At 39.8% G+C, this 14,544-nt stretch overlaps 1 protein-coding gene across 1 annotated transcript in view; it reads right to left on the bottom strand.

The window, feature by feature from the left end:
- The window catches only part of ZNF385B (zinc finger protein 385B), a 283,963-nt gene that overhangs the window by 220,430 nt on the left and 48,989 nt on the right, over positions 1-14,544 (bottom strand). The window contains exon 2 of the mRNA XM_087819738.1: positions 14,203-14,538. Within this exon, the coding sequence (XP_087675864.1) occupies positions 14,203-14,538 (336 nt within the window). The remainder of the gene's footprint in view (positions 1-14,202; positions 14,539-14,544) is intronic.

Below are 14,544 nucleotides of genomic sequence, written 5' to 3'. Positions count from 1 at the left end.
CAGCATTTTGGAGCAGTGTTAACCATGGCACACCCATGGGTATCCCCATTGTGTCCCTATGTGTAGGCTCGACTCCTGACTGGCTGCTGCTTAGACAACCTTCACTGGGCACAGTTGTAGATATACATGAATGGACACACATACAAGCATATGTGTGAGTGTGTGTGTGTGTGTGTACTCATATCATAGAAGAATGCACTTCTACTTTTGCTGGCTGAATTCCATTTGCCGTGTGCCTCATGAAGCCCCTAAGACAATCTTTGAATGTGCTATGGGAAATGGCACTGGGCATCACTGATTCAGCAACTTCTCAGTGTTCTCTGTTTCTCTCTCTTTCTCTGTACTTCTCTTGTTTTAGAAAACAAGTCCATGAGAGACTGTGTGCCTAAAATTCTTTTTATCATTCCCATTCATGCAGCTCCTTAGAAATAAAAGTTTAAAATGAAACCATAATATTTCATGATAGGTCTTCAATCTGTTATCTAAAACCCTCATTGTTAGAGGCATTTCAGAAATGAAGTGCTTTCAGATTTTGGAAAGATAATACTCTGCAGGTAACATGAATTATATAATGCCTCCATTGGATCCAGGTCACACCCTAAAATCAGACACATTAATATTTCTGTAGAAAAACATGTGCTTGTCCATACTAGATGGGATAAACAGACTATCATTAACTTCACATCAGTTCAGGTCAAGTTTTGCTATCAATATGAATTACAAAACTTTCTCATTTTCATAGCTTCTTGGATTTCAGGAATTGTAGGTAAGAGATTATAGACCTGATGAAATGCTTACCTAAACTGTTATAAGGTTAAGGATTGGAAAGTATTACCTAAGCAAATGTTCTCTTGCTTGAGCAAGAGATCTGAAGATTAGCATTGCTTTAACAGGATGGGCAAAAAATAAGAGAGAAGACTGAGACATGAAGCAGAGCAGAGATTTGGCTATAATGCAAAATGACAAAACTAGGACATGAGAACAAAAGGCAAGAAGAAGCCATTCAGAATTACTGTGTCAAGAAAATAACAAAACATAATGATAATATCAACCACTCATTGGTTACCTAATTTATACCCAGTAACGTAAAAGCCACTTGAAATAAATATTTCTTGTAGCAGCCTACTTTATAGTTTCAAAAGGAAAATTTAAAAGGAGAAATATATTTTCAGAATGAAGCATAAAACATTGGGTGATCGCACCCTCTTCTCAATGTACCTAAAAGCAAAATATCCATAATGTTAAACAACATTATGTAAGAATGTCTGAAACAATAAACAAGATTCACCTTATGAAATAAAGGGCCTTGCTTTACTTTTGTATACTATATACTATTTGGAATAGGAGTTCTTCAAAACCACTTGTAGGAAAAAAGTAGCAATATTCTTTATCATCAATATTCAAATTATTTTACTTGAAAATCTATTTTTAAAATATTCCTAAGGAAGTATTATGTTGTATTTACTTGGAATTTTCCTATGGGTGTATTTCCCAAGCAAATACTTTTTTATAGTAAGTATATTAACAAACTTTAAACATAACATTGACACTATTATAGACTTAAGACTTTGGACCTATATCATTCATTCACTTTCTTTGAAGAGATCTTGGTCAAAGGGTACAAAGCTGTGGTTATGTGGGATGAGTAAGTCTAGTTATCTACCATACAACATGACTATAGTTGATGACACTGTATTGAATATGTAAACTTGCTAAGAGAGTGGATTTCAGGCGCTTACACCACACACAGACTAAGTGACTATATCAGGAGATGGACGTGTTAATTGACTTGACTGTAGTAATCATTTCACTATATAAATGTATATCAAATTCTCATGTTGTACAACTTAAATATATACAATTTTTAATCAAAATGTAAAAATCTACAGGTATCCACCCCTCAAAAGAACATTTCCTTAGAGTCTTTTGGGGTTCAGACTTGCAGTGAGTGGGGAGGAGTCCTACCGACGGTTATTAGAATGCCAGTCTTCCTATTCACCATGCAAATATAGCAAGATGTGTGGCTCCAATCTTAGTATCTAGAATATGACCAGAAGGTCACTTTCCATGTGATAGAAGAAATGGCATTTATTTGTTTTTTAAAGTACAACACAATTTGGTGAATTCTTTCTTTAGCAACCAAAACAGTGCCCTGGTGGTTTGATGAAATTATTTCGACTTCTAAAAGTAACTGCTTATCTAGAGTGGGTAACTTTCAAGGATCAAAATAAGCAACTCCTTACACCTTTTACAGCATGCCCACATAAGAAAAAAGTTACTTCCAGCATCTGTAGGCCAAGACCTCTGGATTGCAAGACAGGCTCACCAGAGGGCTGGCTCGTGAAATGAAGTGGGTCAACATGATGTCAATTCTATCACACGCAGCCCATTAAATACGCAATAACCAGCCCACCTGGTTCCTCCAAACTCCTCATGTAATCAGGGGAAAAAGCAAACATGTTTCACAGTCAGTCCAAGAACCAACCCCAAGTCAGTTGTAACGTCCCACAGGGACGCCTAACTTGGAGTGATGTCCAACACCCAACAGCCTCCTTGGCTTTGATGCTGTCGGGTGTGAAAGTAGAACATGTGTGTGGAGAAAGTAGGTCAGTCAGGGTGACCACACATTCACCCACAGTGAGGAGATACACTCACTAATTTAAATTTCTATTGAGCCAGCTACCAAAAGCCTTTCTCCCCAGATTAGTGTAAAATAGGTAACAAACACACACAAAAATAGGTTACACTTCTATTCTAAGATAACACCAGGATTTTAAGTGGGTGCTTGATGAGTCAAATCATTCAACCACCCACACACTTGCCATAATTGTCTAAGATTCAGTTTCCACCCTGAAAGGTGTCAGTACTTTGCTTTTTAAAATCTAAAAATCAAGACTGGATATAAAACATTTATCTGTTAATAAATATAATATATGTAAAAGTTCATAGTCCAAAGTACTCTTAAAGTAAAAGACTATCAGTCCTTCACTAAAAATGGGCCAAATGTCTCCTTTAATTCTTTATTGATAAAGTTCCATTCAAACTCCTTTACATATCAATTCCTTAGAGTCCGTACTTATATAACTGACACTCATGTTTAACATTTTAAAACCACATGTACAGAAAAAATACAAAGCTGTTTTTTAATGCCCCTTTTCAGGTCAACCTTAGGTATAGTTCTAGATTCCTAACACCACCCAAAATGTCTGGGGCTCTATCTCATAGCATTTGGGGGGATGGAGTTAAAACTTGAGCTTTTATCTTAATTCCAAATTGCTCTATTCCCATTCATAAAAAACCTCAATCCCAATAAACCCTACAATATAAATCTCAGTTAAATTTACCTGGGGAGTACAGATGTGGAGCACTAACTTTACTCTTTTTGAAAGAATGAAATTCAGATTTGGAAAAATACTTGGAAACTTAGAGTGACCAATCCTGGGTAAGACAGTCAGAAAAGTATATCGATATTCCTTCTACTGTATCATCACTGAGTCTGAATTACTCCCAGACAATTCCCAGTCTCTCTCACAAGGACTTAGAATTTAAACCAAGGAAATTAAATGCCCTCTTTTCAAGGATCCATGTTGGTATATTCTTACCAAGACCTTTTGCCCTTCTAAGTCTGTTCTTTCGTAGAAAACTAGAGGAAGTCATATGCTCTCTACCTAAAAAATGCATTGTACAATAATTTTTCCATGAAAATTTTTAATGGACTTATAATTAATGGGCCTAGGGAAATAAGAGCATTGTAAATAATTTAACCCGCCTGCCTCCACACTAAAATGCTTTATTTACCTAGTGCACTTACTGTAGAACTCATTGGTACTTCATCGATGATTTGTTATACTTTCACCACGGTACATACATTTTGCAAAAGATTTCTTGGTTAAATGATAAAGGGCAAACTGATTCATCAAAAATAAATGAAAAGCAAGCATTTAAAACCATATGTCTCTACTGCAAAAGTAAAAGACATTATCACACTGATGAATTCTAGCCCTGTCTCTGCATCTGTCTCACAAACCTAAGTTTGCATTGTTAAATATATCTTAAAATGAACTACAACTTTTCCAGAGAGAGGGCAATAATATATGTTTAGGTAATAATTTTTATTCCTGAACACTGAAGAAAAATCTCCCCTACACCCCCCCCTCCACTCTACCTCTTTAACACTCTCTCTCTCTCTCTCTCTATCACCCGTAAAGATTCAGCCTACTGCACAGATGCTTATAAAGTCTGTCAAATGAGCATCCTCCTGATCACACATGCATGTCACACGTGTCCTCACCTCTTTGAGTATTTCTCTGCTTTCCATACTCATTAATATAATTCTAGCAAAATGTTACAGGACTAAAATGAGGAAAATATCTCACTTTCAATATACTTGTGGCACCATCTTGTGGTGAATCAATAGTGTTACACTTTCAAGTTTAAGTTCTAAGGTTCAAAAATGTGAAAACCCATTTGAGGATAACTTTTACATTTTATTATTTACTTATCTATTTAAATTGAATTGATTGGGGAGACAATGGTTAATAAAATTATATAGGTTTCAGTGTACACTTCTATAATAAATCATCTGTACATTGTCTTGTGTGTTCACCACCTCAAATCGTCTCCTTTCATCACCATTTATTTCCCCATATCCCCTTTTATCACCCCAGATCCCCCTTTTCCTCTGGTAATCACCATATTATGTCTGTGTCTATAAGGATTTTTTTGGCATAATCCCTTCTCCTTTTTCACCCAGCCCACTAACCTCCTCCCCTCTGTCAGCTGTCAGTCTGCTCTCTGTATCTATGAGTCTATTTCTATTTTGTTTGTTAATTTTGTTCATTAGATTCCACATAAAAGTGAAATCATATGTCACTTGTCTTTCTCTTACTGACTTATTTCACTTAGCATAATAATCTCCAGTGTATTCATGCTGTTGAAAAAAGTAAGATTTCCTTATTTTTTACAGCTGAGTAGTATTCCATTGTGTAAGTGTACCACAGCTTTTTTTATCCACTCATCTACTGATGGACATGAGCTGTTTCTAGATCTCGGCTACTGTAAATAATGCTGCAATAAACATAGGGGTTCATATATTCTTTCAAATTAGTGTTTTGGGTTTCTTCGGCTATATTCCCAGAAGAGGAATCACTGGGTCATAAGGCAGTTCCATTTTTAACTTTTTGAGGTAACTCCACACTGCTTTCCACCAATCTGCATTCCCACCAACAGTGCCTGAGGGTTCCCTTTTCTCCACACCCTCACCAACACTTGTTTCTTGATTTACTGATTACAGCCATTCTGATAGGGGTGAGGTGATATCTCATTGTGGTTTTAATTTGCATTTCTCTGATAATTAGTCACTTTGAGCATCTTTTCATATGTCTATTGGCCATCTGTATGCCCTCTTTGGAGAAGTGTCTATTCAGGTTCTTTGTCCATTTTTCAATTGGATTATTTGTTGTTTTGGTGTTGAGTTGCATGAATTCTTTATAAATTTTGGATATTAACCCCTTCGCAGATGTATTATTCATTGGTGAATATGTTCTCCCACTCAAACGGTTGTCTTATAATTTTGTTGATGGTTTCTTTTGCTCTGCAAAAAACTTTTTAGTTTGATGTAGTCCCATTTGTTTATATTCTTTTGTTTCCCTTGCCCAAGGAGATATATCAGAAAAAACACTGCCTTGAGAAATGTCTGAGATTTTACTGCCTATCTTTTCTTCTAGGATTTTTATGGATTTGAGTCTAACATTTAAGTCTGTAATCCATTTTGAGTTTATTCTTGTTTATGGTGTAAGAAGGTAGTCTAGTTTCATTATTTTGCATGTATCTTGTCCAATTTTCACACCACCATTCACTGAATAGACTATCTTTACCCCACTGTATGTCCTTGCCTCCTCTATCAAATATTAATTGACCATAAACACATCAGTTTATTTCTGGGCTATTCTGTTTCACTGATCTGATGCCTGTTTTTATGCCAGTACCATGGTGTTTTGTTTAACTACAGCCTTGTAGTATAGTATGATATCAGGTAGCATGATTCCTCCAACTCTGTTCTTTCTCAAGATTTCTGTGGCTAGTCAGAGCCTTTTGTGGATGCATGTAAATCTTTGGAATATTTTTTTCTAGTACTGTGAAATATGCCATTGGCATCTTGATAGGAATTGAATTGAATTTATAGACTGCTTTGGGAAGTATGGATACTTTAATGGTGTCAATTCTTCCTATCCATGAACATGGTATATGCTTCCACTTACTTGTATTTTCTTCAGTTTCTTTCTTCAGTGTCATAAGTTTCTTAGTACAGGTGTTTTAGATCCTTAGTTAAATGTATTCCTAGGTGTGTGTTTTTTGAAGCAACCATGAATGGGATTGTTTTCTTAGTTTCCCTTTATGATAGTTTATTATTGGTATATAAAAATGCAACTGCTTTCTGTATACTTATTTTGTAGCCTGCTACTTTACTGAATTTATTTTATCAACTCTAGTATGGTGATTACCAGAGGGAAAGAGGGTGTGGGGAGGTAGAAGAGGGTGAAGGGGGGATAAATGGTGGTCAAGGGAGACTTGCTTGTGAGTAGTGACCACACAATACAGTATACAGATGATGTATTATAGAATTGTACACTTGAAACCTATATAATTGTATTAACCAATATAACCGCCATAAATTCAATAAAAATTTTCAAAAAAATAAAGTATGCTGAAATAAATGTCACTGGTGGCATAAAACACGTAGGTAACTAACTGTCTTTCACAAGCTGCTTTTAAGATTCTCTCTTTGTCCTTAACCTTTGACTTTTTTTTTTTTTTAACTCTATATTTGATAAATTGCTTGACTCCATTTCATTTAGCTCTTTTTGTGGCAATTTTTCCTGTTCTTTCATTTAGGGCATGTTTCTTTGTCTCCCCATTTCTGCTCCCTCTGCGTTTGTTTCTGTGTATTAGGTAGGTCTTCTATTACTCCCAGTCTTGGTAAGGTGGCCTTACATAGTAGGTGTTTTGTGGGACCCAGAAGCACAGTCTCCATGATCACCTGAGCTAAGTGCTCCAGGAATTTCCCCTGTGTGGGTTTTGTGGGCCCTCCTGTTGTGATTGATTCTTGGTTGCTATTGGTCCATTTGTGCATGCAGTCGAGCCTCAGGCTGGCTAATTGTGAGGATCTACCCTGATCACAGTGTATAAGCTGCTTTGCAGGTGGTAACCACACAAAGTGGAATTTGCCTCAGCAAGGTCTGGTGCCTGCCGAGATCTCCCTTTGGATACGCGACTTATGAAGTTAATTGTATCCTGCTCTGGTGTTATCTGAAGCTGGCCACTGAGTGTGTTGGTTTTGGGGCCTCTTGTGGGAGACTCTAGTGCAGGCCAATGTCATACACTGCCTGTGACTGGCCATGGGCAACCTGTTTGGAGCTAGAAATCAATCCACAGTTTGTGGCAACCCCTGCTGGGTCTGGGTGTGGGCAGGAAGGACGAAACTGTGCACCAAAGGTGGTTTTACCAGCATCAGGCCTGGGAACAAGTCAGCAAAAGTCCCAAGGCACACTGAGATCCACCTCCATCTGCCTCTGCCTGCCAACTGCCTGTTAGGCTCAGTCACTGAGTCTCTGGTGGTACTCCATAAGTTGTGTGAGGTAGGTTCTCAATGAGTTACCAAGTAGGAGCGAGTGGTATTCACCAAATCAATACAGGTTCAAACTCAGTGCCCGTGCTGTGTCTGAGGCCACTCAGCAAATGTCCCAGGCATACCAAGTCTAGCAGTTAAGAGAGCACCTCTGTCCTAGCAGACTTTAAGAGAACTCCTGTGTCCTAGCAAATTTTAAGAGAGCACGTGTGTCCTAGGATACTTTTTTTATTTTTAATATATCTTTATTGATTTAATGATTTCACAGAGAGGAAGGGAGAGAGAGAGAGAGAGAGAGAGAGAGAGAGAGTTGAAACATCAATGATGAGAGAGTTGTCATTGATCAGTGTCAATGATCTGCTGCCTCCTGCACAACCTGGACTAGCGATCAAGCCCACAACCTGGGCATGTGCCCTGACCTGGAATCAAACCATGATCTCCTGGATCTTAGGTCGATGTTCAACTGCTGAGCCACACTCACCCGGGCCCTAGCAGACTTTTAGAGAACACCTGTGTTTCTCCCTGGCAGTCAGAATCCCTGCTGATTTTCACAGCCATATGTTATGTGGGCACTTCTTCCTGGCTCTGCTGCTCTTCTGGGGAGCCTGGCTTGGGGTTGAGACCCCAGCTTCTCAAAGGGAGCTTCTGCAGCTGAGATATCCCTCCTAAATCTCAGCTACTGCCCGTGGGAGCAGGATCAGCCCTTTCGTACCAAAGCCCTTCCTACCAGTCTCAATGTGGCTTCTCCTATAAACCCTTGGTTTTAAGACTTCTTTTCAGCTGGTATTCAGTTTGTTATTCAGGTTGATTGTTGTATATTTTAGTTGTAATTCCATTTTGGTCCTGAGAAGAGGTGAGTGTAACATCCACTTACTCCACTGCCATCTTGGCTCTGCCAAATTTTACATTTTAAATACATATGAGATGCAGTGGATAAAAATGACCTATGTATTTCAAAGCTCATACACATGTTTTAATAATCATAATACCTACCACAGTGTCCTGACCCTATAAGCTGTTTTTCTAATGTAGAATAGGAATAAAAATAAGAGATCATTAGAAGGCAGAAGGTAAAAACAAACAAACAAAAATAGCTGAGGATTCTGGAGGATCCTGGAAGCATTGAAAAGAAACACAGAATATGGCAACAAAGAGCAGAACACTCCACACTACACTCCAACTGATAACCCATCTTCCAATCTTGTTCTCCACTTCCCCCACCAAGCCATTACCTCTACTTCCTACTGTAAAATCCCCTAGTTTTATCATCCTTACCTCCCTGCCCCAAAGTATCCTCAACTTAAAATCTACTCAAGCTCAGTTCACAATTCTCAAGGCCAAATAAAAGATGCCCCTTCTCACATCAAGAGGCAGAGTCTGTTTTCCACCACTGGAGTTTGGACTGGTCCTGTGACTAGCTCTGACCCAAAAGAATGCAGTGGTTGCATTTTCTGCTCTTGCTGTCTTGCGATGCTGCTCTGTGACTCTGTGTAACAAAGCCTAGTCTAAGCAACTCAAACACAGAGTCTACCGGAAAGCATGATCCAGCCTACAGTCAGCACCAGTGGCCAGACGTACGAGAGAGGCCATCTTAGGCCCTCCAGCCCAGTCAACCTGTGCTGGCTACCTGAGTGACCTCCAGTGAGTCCAGGACAAGAAATGCCTAGTTGAGAACAGCCCTAATCTCTGACCCATAGAATCATGTGTAAAATAAAGTGCTGTTTTTTAAAAAATTCTAATGACTCTTGCCTACCTTCCTACTTCTCTTGTTTTCCTTTCTAATTCTCTCATTCAGTTTCAGCCAAATCTCAGGTTTTTAGACATGCCAAGCTTTTTCAGAACTTAAGATTCTAAACATTCTCCTTACTCCCTTTGAATCACACTTCTCCGCCCTCTTCGCTGGACTAACTCCTGTTCAGTCTTAAAAGCTTAACCTTAAATGTGATTAGAAATTCTTTTGGAATTAATTGAAGGTGAGAAAGAAATTGTGCATTTTAGTTAGCATGCAACTGGGAAAAACAAACATCAGATAATAAGGAAACAGTCACGAATTCTTTTCATTTTTACTTTTAGAAAAATATGTTGTAAGAAGTTATGCGAGGTAACGCAGAGTTCAAGACAGATCTTAGACTTTGAATCTCTGTGTGGCCTTAGGAAAGGCCTCCAAATCTCTCTAATTCTCAGTCTCTATATTTATAATGTGAGGAAAATCATACCTATCTTGTTGGGTTGTGAGGACTGAAGTCATTATTTCAGTAATTTCATGACAACCTCTATCTCCAGTGCACCTCAAAATCAGTACAGATGTGTCTCTCTTACCACAAGTCAGCAGAACCTCCATACTTTGAGCCTGATGTTTTATAGTTTTAAATATTATTTGTGCCAAACTAGCGCCAAGGGCAGGATCAGAGACCTCCCACTAAGAGAGAATACTTTCCCATTCTGAGGAATTGTCGATCCCCAAAGCCCAAGAATACAAGCAATCCTCCCCACCGTAATCCTTAGGGCAACTTGAAAGGCGCAAACGGTCCTTGAGGACACAAGAAGAATAAAAGGCAAAGTTAATATTTATTACTCTATTTGATGATTTACCTGCTTCTGATTGGAAGGGGGAGGGTATCCGAGTATCAAGTATCACTGAATGATATTTAGGGAAAGCCTCTAAACAACAAAAGCTGGCCTTACCACATAAACAGGCTGCATCCCGAGAGAGAACATAAGTCCTCTGTTTTCTGATTCAGCTTCCACATCAGGTACGCTCTCTGAGCAGTAACCTGTCAGCACGAACTAGGCAACTGCTGTCCAGCCTAACTTTTATCTGTAGATGAAAGGCAGTAACACCATGGTGGGGAATCAGGCCACAGAATTAGGCCGACTTATTGCAAATCCAGCTGTTACTTAACCCCCTTATTCATCACCCACATTGTAAGCAATAATGCTAGAACCTTCCTCATAAATCCGCTATGAGGATTCAAATGAGGTAACCTCCTTTGCACAAGACCTGGCACACGGTAAGGCCCCATTCATCCACTTGACCGCAGCCTTTCAGTCCACCTTCAGTGTTTTTTATGGTTCTGTGGAAAGTACAAAGTTGCTTATAAAGCTCACAGTTGGGAGTGAGAGTTGGCTGATGGGATTGGGGGGCTATGCCACTCTAGTTCCATGACATAATGCATCTTTCCATGGGTCAGTGGAGGTCCCAGGAGAAGACAAAGAAACTCAAGAAGAAACTCTTTTCCGATCATTTCCCAATTACAGAATTATTTAAGGTAAGAAGCTCCTTTTCTGGGTATAAATCCTTCTCGGTGTGTTAGATTAGTGTTCTCAAAGTGTGATTTTGGAACAGGAGCTTCCTCATCACCTGGGAACCTGTTAGATATGCAAGTTCTCAGGTTCCGCCCCAGGTCTACTGAATCAGAAACTCTGGGGATGGAGCCCAGCGAGCTGCATTTTAACACACCTTGTCAGGCGATTCTGATGCAAGCTAAAATTTGAAAACCACTGGGTTAGATCATCAGTCACTCACACACCAACTGCTTTACATTTTTAAAATTCAGATTCACCTCAGAGAATGAAAGGGTGAATGGGACAGGGATGATGGGGAAATTTTACAGGAGTAGGCACCTAGGATCAAAAATAGCTCTCAGCCTTTGATAGCAGAGGGCAGGACTGCCACAACGCTGGAAAAAGAGGTACCTGTGGTTGAGGAATGGAGCCTTTTGTTATTAACTGGAGGTGAAGTGGGAGGTGCAGCTATATCTCAAGGCCTCCCAATCCCTAAGGGAACACAGGGTCTGTTAGGAGCACTGGTGACCCACAGAGACAACCAGAATAGCAATCATCTACCAAGAAGAGCACTGCAGTCTTGCCAAGGCTGTAAGGCAAGGACACCTCTCCACCCCACCGTTGCTCCATGGTTCGCCATGGTTCCCTGGCAGAAGGGCAGACAGAGGATCAGCATGAAAGCCAACTGTGCCCCACCCTCCACTCCAAACTCCAGGGTCTGTCTCATCAAATCTTAATTTGGTTATATGTAGAAGTTTTTATAAATACAACCAAATCTTCCAAATCAAACAGTCCCTCTGAATATACAAAAGTGAGAAGTTCTGGGCAGAGAGGGAGTTAAGGGAGCTGCTACCCAGCAGGAAACATACATTTGATAGATCAAAACTGAGGAAAGTGACCGGAAAAATAAAACTGTGTCAGGCTTGCTTCTCATTGAGTTGAGACTCTAAACAGTAGCTAACATGCACATGCACAATAGCAACACCAAGGTGTATATCATGAACAGTTTCCTCTTTCATTAGGCATTCCTCAGAAAGATAATTTTTAATGACTATGGTTCCCGTCATTCATCTTGTAAGTGGACTATTAGGAATTTAATCATTCTCCTATTGGACATTCAGGATACATCTAATATTCTGGAATTATAAATCATGTCATAATCATCTTTATACATACAACTATGTCTAACTTCTATTTCAAAGAGGAGACATTATTATACCTACTTTTTTTTTTCCCAGATGGGAGGATTAATGCTAATCATTTTCAGAGGTTAAGTGACTTGCCTTCATCATATGCTAAACCCAAGTCTCCTGAGAGTGAATCATTGACTATATTATCAATATATGAAAATTGTCCTTTATGCCTAATATACAGATTTGACAATCTGTCTCATTTTCTTACCCATTTTTCTACATATTAATGTATTGTGTTATTCTAGATGATGAGCTATGTTTTACTTATAGAATATATCCATAATTACCTCTGTATATCTTTGCTAAAGTTATTTTATGTCAGCCAGCTAATGTCACTAACATGGGAGAACTATAGAGAAATTAAGGAATCTGAGATTTACATGTGTGTTTTCAAGCAACCGTTCATGCTCACAAATATATAACAGCACACATGTCCGAATTTAACCTGAGTGCTACTGCATGGCAGGAAACAGCAGGAAAATAGTGACGAATCATGGCTTCACTATTAACTAACTATAGCTGGAACTCTAGATCGTCCATTTCCATGCCATGTGAACCTGGACTGATGATTTTATCTCCCTGTGCCTCCATTCTCAATCTGCAAATCAGGGATAATCATAGTATCTACCTCACGGTTGATGAGAGTATTAAATGAGATAATTCCTATAAAGTCCTTGGGACAAGAATATGGCCCTTAGAAAATGCTCAATTAATGTTAGCTACTAATATTACTACTTATCAGAAGCTATAGGTTAACCTCAATTTACACATAGATATTTGGATGTAATTCAAAGCTTTACTCAGCGTTATTTACTCTCTGATTTAGATATAAGACAGAAATCAATTTTAACCTAACACCAACTATATTTTTAATATGTAAATGAATATTTTTGAGATGTAAAAATATTTACAGATACATTACCGTATCAGTATAATTATAATAATTATAATAATACATAAACACAAAATGAAAAAAGCAATTTTTCAGTTTTTGTAAGTGTGTATCCTATAAGTTCCTGTAAGTCTTTCACAGCATGGTAAGTATTGACTGGGGAAATAATTTAATGAAATTAAATTGGTAAACAGTTGTTAGGCTAACTTGAAATATATATATGTCTACAGCACACATACAAACAATTATGCTGGGGCTTCATAAGGATCGTGTCATAACTTCCCAAAACCAAACACTGCGGAAAAGCCCTGAGTGACACCCCAACAAAGGGCCACTCTGCAGCATCTCCCTTCAGGTGGAAGCCTTGTCAGAGGCTGGAGTGGAAGTGCAGCTCTTCCCCCACGTGCAGGAGGAGGCTTATCCCGGCCTCCCAGGTAATCCTGCGCAGAAGGTTCACTTTTTGTAGACATCTTCACCACGGATAACAGTAAATTTCACATTTTTCTTTAGTTACGTCGCAGTGAAGATACGTAATGACCAGCAGTGTGGAGGAGGCAGCGCTGCCCAAGGACAAGATAAAAGATTTTAAAAACCGATCCGAATTCAGGGCAGCTGCAGGAATGCAAAAAGCCCAGCCCACGGGACAGGGCGAGAGGCGAGAGGCGAGAGGCCAAGGCGAGCGCTCCTGGCGGTGCCCGGCGGCAGAGGTAAGGCGCCCGGCTTTGGCATCGCCTGTTCCTATTGTTAGAACTCCGCCCCCACGGAAGCACTGCGGCTGGCAACTCTCTAAAAGAAAGCAGCAAGTCTAACACCCAAGATTAATGCTCCTTTCCTGCATGGTGCTGTTATAAATAGGGCTGCAGCTTTTTATACACTATCAAGTAGAAGGCTACCCAACAGAAAGCAGACAAAGGAAACCCAACAAAGCCTAATTTTACAGAGGGGAGGGGAATGACGTCACTGATCCATTTGAAACGCACTGCAAAAGACTTTACGAAATGTTCATGCACTCTGGGCGTACAGAAACAAGCCAAGGGTCCAATAGACAAACTTTGTGTGTGTGTATATGTATTTGTGTCTAATATGTATATGATGATGATAAATGTGTGCTGAGAAGTAACAAACAGCTGGTGGATTGGGCCTGTGAGGAAAAGAACACACATTACTGCGGTGGCGGCTTTCGGGTGAGAGGTGAGTCTGCCTACCTGCGCTGGCGCCGGGGCCGGGGCCGGGGCCGGGGCCGGGGCCGGCCAGCAGCTGCCCTGCGCCCTGGGCTGGGGGCTGAGGCTGTCCATCGCTCAGCTGCTTGACCCGTTTGCGGTGCGATTTGCCGTTGTAATGGACCTGGGCCTGGGCTGCAGAGTTCAGCTGGATGTTGCACACCTCGCAGAAGGAGAACAGAATTTTCTTTTTCTCTTTACTGAACTGGTCCTCAGGCCTGTCGGTTTTTACCCTCTTGTCTTCAAAGCCCCGTAGAAAAGTTGCCATATTCATAATTCCATCTTCAGGGTAGTTGGCAGGGCTCAAGTAGTACTTCATACCTGGAA

The sequence above is a fragment of the Miniopterus natalensis genome, chromosome 8 (genome assembly GCF_054644295.1).
Source record: "Miniopterus natalensis isolate mMinNat1 chromosome 8, mMinNat1.hap1, whole genome shotgun sequence".
Taxonomy (NCBI): Eukaryota; Metazoa; Chordata; class Mammalia; order Chiroptera; family Miniopteridae; genus Miniopterus; species Miniopterus natalensis.
The sequence above is the reverse complement of the archived record's forward strand: the minus strand, read 5'-3'. Positions and strand labels throughout refer to the sequence as shown.